Genomic DNA, 10,687 nt, shown 5'->3' on the forward strand with positions numbered 1-10,687 from the left:
TTTCAATTCACAAATATTTCAGTAGTCAGTATTTCAGAAAGGCACGAGCAGGTAACGACGAAAACGGCCGAATTTTCGCAGAATCATTAAAATCCTTTAAAAAATCCGTTTCCATTATGATCGATTGATTTCTTCTATCAACAAACTGATGGATTTTTGGGATGCATTTTGGGAACGACACACGGCGCTTATAAGGCAAACGAAAACGGAGAAACGGAGCGGAGTACCGAACAATAATGCCGCCATAGAGTAAACAGGAACTGGCATTGCGCCGTATGTGTGTGTGTGTCAGTGTGTGCCCGCGCCCTTGGTGTGTTGTTTTTCCTACTGTGTTGCATTTTTCCTGCACAAACAAACAACGTCCCGGGATTCTTTTAGATGCTGTTGCTACCTTCCCATTGGTTGGAATGAGTTTTTCAATTTCCATTTTCCCGAAACGATCTTGATCGTGTCAGTTGTTGTGGTTTTTCACAACCAGTTGGTATAACCGTCGTTAGTCGGAAATCAACCGCACAACACGATTGTCCAGTCGAAAGGCGCGTTCGCTATATGTTTGCTTCTAATTATAATTTTCCTCTCGCTGCCCAGTCAAGTAGAACGCGCCAATGCGCTAAAACTTGGCTTAATGACTGTGTGGTGCGGGGGGGTATCATCCCACATGCGAGGCGACCGATAATGTGAGGTTAATAAAACGGTCGTGCCCCGTTTTTGCCAATTCCTGAAATCGATCACCGCGTGTTACTCACCATCTTGGTACCATCGAGTTCCGGCGCCAAATGTAAAAGTTGGAGCTCCGATGATAGTACGCCCCGACGGTGAGGTGATTGTTTCCGAACATGTCGCTCGATTTGCCGCACAGCACTGCTTGGTTGCACATTCACTTCGCGTATCCGTTCACTTTCCACTTCGGGACTTTGGGAATTTGGACACTTGTCTTATCTTGTCTACTCGGGTCTTTGATTGTCACCGATCGCTCCCGGCCGAAGCACGCTGCACAACCTCCGAGAGGAAACTGATCGCCGTCAGTCACTGACGGCCCGCGCCGACCGGAGTCTGGAAGCAGATTGAATGGCACACCGCACCGGCAAGCCAACCGTTCTCGACAGTGTGCGTCACGGGGCGCGAGACGGCAGCGTTCTGTTTACTCGAAACCTCCGGTCCGGCCAAACAAAAGAAATACATCTCAAGAACGCACCACCTAATCTCGCAGCCACCTTCCTTCCTTCCGTCCTTCCCTCGGTGCTATCAACACACACGCGGCAGCATGTGCAGCCACAAATAGGCGGCGGGAAAAAGAATGCAGCAAGGAAGCGAGAACAAGAGCGAGCGAAGGAATGAAATTTTGAAAAAATATTTGTATCCTGAGCAAAGCGCCTGCCTATGCCTTCAAAGTCCGCCGAGACACCGCGGTGCACTTAGAGGTGGTGTATGGCACGCTAAAACAACACAGTCCTCCCTCGCCACACACTAATGCAAATATCAACAACTGCAGTTCGACTCTCGATCGATCCTCCTGTGATGGGCTGGAGATCCACAACCCCGTGTTCTTTTGGCGAGGCACGTGAAACGCAGCCAAGCGGTTTCGTCGTCGTTCAGCGATATCGCGATATCCTACACCTACGTCGTCTACGCCACTCCGCACTGAACTGTTGCGGCAGGTGTGTCGGCATGCGTAGCACAGGCTAGAGCCCGGCAGTACACCACACACTTCCGGTAGGAAAGGATGCGCAACGTTCACACACACACACACACACACACGTATGGCTCGAGCGGTGGCGATCGCCAGCACCATTCGTCATGCTTGAGGAAGTAGAACGGATTGGACTGGAATACGGTTGTCTTCTCCACGTGCCAATGCAGTGTGTCTAGCGGTCAGCTCGGTCCAACAAGAAGAACCAGTGGTGGGAGAAGCCAGCAACGACTAGGATGTAAGCAGGCAGATAAACCTTCGGTAAGATTTGGGAGCCTCAAATGGCGCACGACAAAATGCATTCGGCATTTCAGTTGCGAATCGACATGCGCCGAGATTAGATGCAATCGACGCTCTTGTGTTCTACCAGCACAATGAAGGACACGACAACAGCACATTTAGCTTCGAACATCAAACGTTATGCAAAATAAATACACATTAACGTCCAAGGAGAATTCCGCAGTTTAGCTAAATCCTAAGGGATTTGAAGAATTAGAACGTTTCTCCATTTTATTTAACACGTTGGCTGCCATTGGCTATCATTTTTTATAGCCAGCTGTAATTTGTTCTGAAAAGTTTTTGGCCTCATAAATAAATAAAAATACAACATAAAAACTATTGTAATATCCAAAGCTAATTTTTTTTTGGGAAGCAAAGTCTTTGCTTAACCTTCGAAAACCGTCGGTTTCGTAAATGTTATAAATGAATTTTATCAAAATGATGAAAATGAAAAAGTGTGCTAACGACGCTTGGTAATCAACGAGTAAATACGTTGACTGCCAATGACCCACACAGTGAGTGACAGACAATTCGGAGCTTGCAATGAAATTCATTATGGAAACTTAGTCTACATGTTATTAATTTAAAAACAAGTCTAATTATTTGGTTTATACACAAATTTTATCACCAAGATTGAAATAAAAAAGTGTGCGAAAAACGTTTGACAGTGAACGTGTTAATTGAATACTAACTGTCTCGAAATTTACTAACTCTTTCGAAGACGCTATTGACGCAATGAAGCTAATTAGGTAGTAAAGCCAGAAAATTGAAAAAGCTCCATTTTAGAAGAGATTGTTAGAAGTTGCGAGTAGACCACAAATAAGGCTTCTTAAGGCCAAAAATGGCCAACGGTTGTAACGCTATTTCAGTAATGCCGTGAAGACCAACACCGAACGGTTACTGTGACGGAATAAAACCAAAAATAAATTATTATTGACGCAGTTGAGTTGATTGATAGTGTATAAGAACTGTAGTGTGTAACAAGTTTAGAATAAACACTTCGCAAGAATGAAAGAATAATACAGATAAATATTTTTGGTAGGATTGAAAAAAAATGTTATAAGTTTAATTCATAAAAAGTGGTACCATGAATTTTCAAAAATTGTGCAATAATAGCACGCTTTCGATTTTTCTGTTAGTTGTTTGGTGATAAGATGCTTTCGCGGAAAACCATAATCTCTGGTTTTATCAAATATTAGTTTGTTATAATAACGAAAAATTGCCTAAATAATGCCTGTAACCAATATGCGTTGGCATGTACTAACCAAATACGTGTGTAATTCCTCACGTAAAGAGCCTAAACTCTTACTTACTCACTCTAGGAGTTACTTTGGCGCTACAACAATCTTTTAAAGTGAGTTGAACGAAACAAAAGTTTTTAGACTAGGGTCTTGAAACTCGAAATCATAATCCAATGCAAACACGTTTTAGTTGTATGCGAAATGTTCGTGCATCACTGTGTATCAAATTAATACATGATTAATCGTGCCATTATTTGCGGTAACGATTGATCAATATCGGTGGACTGTTAACACGCGTTCATACGGGATAAGAAATCATGAATGAAAGGATAACATTAATCCAGCTCGACGGAGGATACGAAAAACGGAACCCATCCTCCAACCCCGGTTTGCCATTGCACGCAAATATCGATTCAACAAGTAAGCACAAGTTCGTCCCTGTGAAAGGTCCGCATAATAAACAACGTACTCCTCGTGAACATTTCTTTGTCATTGCCAGCAACTCCAACTCCGCAAGAGGCCGCGGCCGCGTAGGAACTTCATTGAACCTATCCCAAAGGAAGTGGGCCGTGTAACACATTGGTTTGCCCCCCTTCTGAGAGCGATCGATATTCCGATTCGAACGTTCCGAAGGATATTACTGGCCACTACCACTAGCCTGGTCGATGTTTTGTTGTGGAGTTCGTTCCAAAAGCCAACTTCTTCCAACGGCACGATGGCAAACGATGCACCCAACCCTAACACACCGTCGACAGAGGCCAGGATATTTCACAGTACACACAGATATATGTTTGAGTTGGTTGCTTTCGTGCCCACCTTGCGGTGGTGGGTTCTTCTTCGCTTGTACAGTTTCGGTTTTGCACAACGCATCCGGCCGACCCATCGGAGCGTCCGTGACCTTCGTTGAAGAATTTTGCTTTCCCATTCCCACTCCATCGGTGGTCGGAGTTGGGTTGCCGTGTAAAGTGCAATAAATATTTGCAATAGGAAGGCGGCACGCTAAAATACGGGTGACATTCGACCCCAAAACCATACACCAAAGCAGCAAAAAATAGGCAAAAACAAAATCTTGAGAAACATCCGTACAATTAAGAAAACAAAACACACAGAAGAAAAAAAACTCACAGGCAGCTTTCCTCTTCATTCGCAAGTGAAGTGAAGAGACATGTTTTGAGTTAAAAGGGGGCTTTGCCGAGTAAATACTTCGTTCAAACACCTGACCTTAAGACGGGAGGAGTACCGGAATCGATTTCAGAATTTCAGATTTTTTTTTTACGTAGAATTAGGCACAATGCAGCAACAACAAAATCGGAAAACAAGCTTTCCATTCATTTTACGATGAATTTTTTGGCATAAAATTTAATTCCGATCACATTTTTTCAAATGTGCTTAGAGTGTAAATCAGTTTACTTTAATTTCAAGCTTGGTGCTTTAAAGCTTTGTTTGATAAAGGCTATTTTTATATAAAACACAATGATTTTGTAGAACAACATTCCTCCACAAGTTTACTGATTCGCATCAAGTTAAAAAAAAAATCGTTAAAAAACTTCCTTTCGAGGGTTTGCTATTAAAAAATATATGCAACAGCTTCAAATATTTTCATTAAGATTGAACCGGAAACAAGATCTTTGAATCATGGAAAACTTCAATTTGAAAGGGAAGTAGTCCGCAAAAGTTGCTTCATGAATTTAATCCTCATAATTGATCTTGTGTCTGTTGCACGCATAAAGCATGAAATATAATATACATGTAATATGTCTCTACGAATAGTAGATGCGATCAAAACATAAACCCACACTTAAATCAGAAACAGAGATTTGTTTCATCGCGTCGAAAAAGTTTGGTGGTTTATAGGGTTTTTAGTAATTTAAAACAATTATGCAGATTACATTCCGCGTGGCTTGAAAAAAGAAAGATATATACAGTCAACGTTTTATAATTCTACTTTTTTCTTTCCCAAGCTACGTCACACACACACACACACACACAGCATAAGGATCAATGGTAATAATAGTAGCAGATAAAATTGTCTGATAGCATGCTTTTAAAATTTGTAATGCTCTCATCCCAATAAAAAAGTACTGCAAATGAAAGTCAATTAACGTCAACTGACGATTTAATGTTTTTTAATAAAACATTGATTGTGGAAAGAAGTAAAGAAAAGTTTATGAAATACTCTTTTTGGATTCATTCTCCACTTAACGGTCCAGTAATTTCATTTGATAAGTGTTTTAGAACAGCAAAGCAAGGCGGTCTGAAGGGGTAAATTGAAGCCAACAGAAAAAGTGTTAGATTCAAAAAGTAATCAAATTAGTTTACGTTTTTAAATTCAAATTTAACTCAGTTTTAGGTTATCGAAATAAATACAGAAAGGTCCGTCCTAAGTCTCGAGTTCATAGAAAAAACTGTCTGAATTTTTTTTTCACAAAATAAAAACCGCAAAGTAAATGAACCTCAACCTATTTGTTACTTGTTATATAAAACATCAAAGCAATCGGTAAACCACCTATTTATTTCGCACCCGTTAAATCCACCGACCGTTTTCGTATTGACGTAGGCACGTCCAGTGCATGTTATTGGTTATTGGTAATTAGACGGCAGTGTAGTAGAAAAGGAACTCGGTAGCATGTTTATTTTTTTGTTACAAATGGCTCACAGATTGCTGAAACGATTTAGATGTTTGTTTCGAATCGTTGTTTGAAAAATATCAATCAAATGTGCGGCACAATATTTACAAGATGAACACAAATGGGTGAAGGTTAGGAGGTTCCGTAGAACGGGATGGAAACTTTACCACGCCGTGTGTCGTGTGAGTCGTGTACTTTCTCCGGGGGAAGTAAAGGGAGGTGGCAAAGGAAGAGCGAAGGCGTAGTTGTTGTTGTTGTTGTTGCAATAAAACTAGGACGAAATGCAGCAATACTGCTACCGAAATGGCGTAGTAGTATTCTATTCCGAACATTCACAGACACACGCACACATACACAAACAGCGAGAAGCATGTGCTCGCGCACTGTTACTGAATGGCGGGGCCAGTCATGAATGGGCATTGTCGTAAGAGAAGGCGTAATGGGCGGTTTCTTGGAATGAAATGAAGCAGCATTCCCGTTCGATGCATGACTAGTAGTAGTAAAATAGTAGTAAAACGCAACATTCCAGAACGAAACAAACCGAAAGAAGCATGAACGAATGGTTTTTGGAAGCGTAAGAGCAAGGATGGTACCCACCACCCACTCGCCCTTTGCCCTAGGTCTCCTTTCTTTCTGTCCCGCGCGTTAAACGAACGAAGCGACTTACCTTTCGCCATCTTCGGTGCCGGGCTTGTCGGGATCTTCGCCATCGCCGCCGCCGGTGACGCCGGACACTGCGGAGAGTAGTTTCGCTTCGGACGATAGCTGCTCGCCACCGGCCGACGTCGCCGTTGCGATCGAGCCGGAACTGGACGAAGGAGAGCCGGCAGTAGCGCCGTTCGTACCGTTTGCAGTTGCGTTGTTCGTGCCATTGGCATTGCCGGTGCTGCTGCTGGCCGTTCCGGTGCCGGTCGAGGTGCCGGCCGTGGCAGTAGTCGCACCGGTCGTCGAGGAAGCGCCCGAAGTAGAGGACTCCCCCCCGACGGCTGGCGAGGGAGCACCGGTGACGGCCGGGACTGCTGACGACGCCGACGGCGTCGGTTGCTGTGGAATCATCTGAGCGGAAGAGGAACCGGCACCCACCGGGGACGAGGTGGCCGAGGGGGACGAGCTAATCAGCTGCGGCTCGGCCGGAGCGATCGATACAGAACCGGCTGTATCGTGGGAAGCGGCGGTGGCGCCGCCACCCGGAGTGGGATTGCCGGAGCCGGTGCCGGAAGGCGACAGGATTGTGGGACCGAGCGTTGTGACGACGGGCTCCGCCGACGGGTTGTTGGAGGCGGCGTCGTGCAGGGATGTCGGCACGACGCCGGGCGAGTTCGTCTGCGAGGGCTGCTGGGCGGGCTGCGGTTTAAACTGCTGGTGGGGCGAGGGGAAGCTCGATTGGATGGTCGGATTGTTGATGATGATGTTCATCTCCTGTGATGTCGGGATCGGGGCGGCCAGTGGTGGAAGAATGGTGGTGGAAGAAACGGCGCCCGGGTTGTTGCTGCTGGGCTGTTGCGGATGCATTTGCATGTTGCTCGGCAGCGTCGCGCCATGCTGGTGTTGGTGCGTGGCCGGACTGGACACCGGGCCCTGGTTCAGATCGGCCAGATTCGTCATCGTGTGGGGATAGTACTGGGATTGTCCTTGCTGTTGTTGCGTCGGGTAGGCCGCAGCCGGTTGAGATTGCTGCTGCTGCTGCTGCTGCTGTTGTTGTTGTTGCTGCCCGGCCAACGCGTTTTGCAGCTGCGACTGAGGTAAACTGTGTGGTATCCCAGCACCACCAGCACCACCGACGCCACCGCCGCCGCCCCCTTGACCAGATGCAGTGGACTGAACGTGACTAGTTTGTTGCTGCGACTGCTGCGATGCCTGCGGTGGCGCCATCTGTTGGGCAGATGCCGCGAGCGGAAGGTTTAAACTCTGTCCGGGAGATTCGTTGTTTAGCATGCCGAGCACGACGCTGTTCACGTTGGACGAGGTGGTGCTCGAGGTTGCCACCGACCCGCCAGCCGGGACGACCGCCGGTGAAGCCGTAGATCCGGCCGTACTGGGAAGGTATCCACCGTCCATGTTCGGCACATCGCCACCGGAAGGAAGCGGACCACCGTCCGACGCGGCATAGCTGGCGTTGTCATTCAACCCCACGCCACTGTCCTGCGTGACGGTGGCGTTATTGTTCGTCCCATCGTTAGCCCCCTCGACGGCCATTCCTCCACCGGGCCCAGTGGAATTGGAGCCTTCCTTCGCGTTCAGCGTGTGATCCAGGTAGTCCATGCACACCCACCGGCCGCGTTTGAACGGTTCGGTGCTCTCGATCTTGACCACCTTAAACCGCTCGTTGCGATGGTGCAGCTCCTTCCCGTCGCCCATGTCACCCTTGCCGTGGCCCATTATGTTGAGGCCGCCGTCGGTGACGCTGACGTGCATGGCGTCGGCCAGCGCTTCACCGCCGTGCGCCCGGTCGGTCGGGGCCACGATTGCCAGCCCGTACTGCGAGCTGGTCGGAATGACCGGCACGCTGCCGATCGCGTTCGTCCCGAAGAACACGTCCTCCTTGCTGAACGTGTCCTCCGAGAAGCTGGGCGTTTCGTTCTCGAAGTCCGTTATCCGGCTGTTGTCGTCCGTGTGTGACTCGTCCAAATCGTCCGCCGAATCGTCCCCGTTATCCGCGTTGTGCTTGCCCGGGACGACGATCACCGACGTGATCGTGAAGGACGACGTCTTCCCGGCACCACTCGGTGGCCCACCGCCGCCTCCGCCGCCTCCACCCCCACCTCCTCCTCCACCCTGACCGCTAGCACCACCACCGCCAGCCGCCGAGCTGGCGCTCTTACGAGAAATACTGTTCACCGAGGAGGACGATGCCGGGATGCTGCCGCTGCTGGAGGTGTCATTACTCGCGATGCTGTTCCCATTGCCCGCGCCGCTCACCATCCCTCCTCCGCCGGCGCCGCTACCGACGCTGTTCATCGGCGAACCATTCCCGGCCGTGCTTCCGCCTCCACCCGCTCCGCCCAAACGTAAACTTTCACTCGTCGTCCGGTGAATAACGTTCGTGTGATGTTTGCTCGCTCCCATCTTGCCCGTGCCGCCCATTTCCATCGACTTATGATGATTGTGGTGATGGTGATGATGATGGTGATGATGGTGGTGCATCACTCCCGGTCCTCCTCCTCCACCGCCGGTGACCTTTTGCTGCGGCTGTGACGCTGGTAAACTGTTCGAGACGGTGTTGTCGGCCATAGTCTGCCGGTTCTGACCGACACTCCGGAGCTCGTCCGCTCCTTCCGGAAGTTCGTTCTCGGAACAGAGAGAGCTGGCTCGAATCGATGCCCGTTTGACGTTTGCTGCACACTGTTGTTTTTGTTGTTGTTTTCACCCCTCCCCACCACTTGCTTTGCGATTGAGATTTTTCCTATTCCCCGCAACCCACAAAGACCCCGCACGCACACACGCACCCGAAAAACGCACACTCACACTGCGCGCGACGTTGGAACGGTAGAAAAATCGAAACAAAATAATACAACACTCACTTTCGCGAGGCTCCGGCGACCAGAAACGTGTTTTGTCGATCGGATGTTTTGACAAGGAGTTGTGTGTACCACCGACGATAAACTTCTCGGGCTCCTGCCGTTTTACAATTCGCGAACTCGATCCAAGTAAACACTTTTATTTCTCATTCCACCCGACTGACAGCTGCTGGAGAATCTTCGCCTTGTTTTTCCCTGCTTTTCTTTTTCGTCTCGACTTCACGATCGATTATTCCACATTGCTCGAACGCTAACACTCGCTTTTCCCACTTTGTTCGCTAGAAGAAAACTGTGGGGAGAAACATGAAAGGTTACCACCGGCGGAAAGGATGCTGCGGTATGCACTTGGAAGGAACAGGATTTGCCGAGCAGAACCGAGTTGCTTCCATTTTCGGTGTCGCACCTACACTCATATCGTTACGCCAACATATCGATGACACTGGCAGAAGCGGTTTTCTTTTTGGTTTGTCGCTGCTGGGTTTTCTTCACTTTTCTTTCCATTCACAATATTTCACCACAATGAAAACGTTGCGCCATCCGGTACGCAGACTGGGCGTGTGATTGGTGATTCTCCACTTTACGAACCACAGGACAGGTGGACAGCTAAACAATGGTATTGCAAAAAAGTGAGGAAACCGCGAGAAGATCAATAATCCTTCGACCTCCGTCTGCCTAGGAGTGCATTCCCTGGCCACACACAGCTGTCAAATGCACTGTCAAATGACGTACACGCACGTACCATCCTCCTCTCCTTCTCCTTCGCAGCTCTATATATGCGTCGACAATTACGATCGAACACCCCAAAAGGCGCATGCAATCCACGGAGCTCGCCTCCTCCGGAGTGCGGGTTGGGAGGGGGACGACGACGACGAACGCAGCGGAACAAAATTATGCCAAACTTTCTTCTCCACGGTCCGCCCGCTGACGATAGATTTTCTTTTTATGTCCAACCCCCCTTTCTTCTGGAAGGTAACACCGTTTCACCAATGCAATGCGATGGTAGCTGGTAGTAGAAGAGTATGTTACACCCCGTCGTGCAGCCGAGGGCATTTAACCATCTTCTAGGTGCACACACTCGCCAGGTCATTCGCAGTGCAATTGGCGTGCTGGATTCGGGTGGAAAAAGAACACGCCATTACCAATTTTGCACTGCTACTTGCTTCCATCCAGCGAAACCGTTGTTGGTGCAGAGGAGAGATTGATCTTTTCCTGTTTTTTTCTTCTTTGCTATATTTGTCGCCGCGAAGTCGTCCTCTTCGTCGTAGTCACCACCCGTCGCGACCGTGTCACTGCCCTTCCCGTCGCCGTCGTTGTCTCGTCGACGACGACGAT

The 10,687-nt window shown here is 48.3% G+C and overlaps 1 protein-coding gene across 1 annotated transcript in view; it reads right to left on the reverse strand.

Annotated features, from left to right (window-relative positions):
* The window catches only part of LOC131264372 (TSC22 domain family protein 1), a 55,847-nt gene extending 46,643 nt beyond the window's left edge, over positions 1 to 9,204 (reverse strand). The window contains exon 1 of the mRNA XM_058266674.1: positions 6,505 to 9,204. Within this exon, the coding sequence (XP_058122657.1) occupies positions 6,505 to 9,068 (2,564 nt within the window). The 5' untranslated portion in view covers positions 9,069 to 9,204. The remainder of the gene's footprint in view (positions 1 to 6,504) is intronic.
* Positions 9,205 to 10,687: the final 1,483 nt, after the last annotated feature.

This window comes from Anopheles coustani, chromosome 2 (assembly GCF_943734705.1).
Source record: "Anopheles coustani chromosome 2, idAnoCousDA_361_x.2, whole genome shotgun sequence".
Classification (NCBI taxonomy): Eukaryota; Metazoa; Arthropoda; class Insecta; order Diptera; family Culicidae; genus Anopheles; species Anopheles coustani.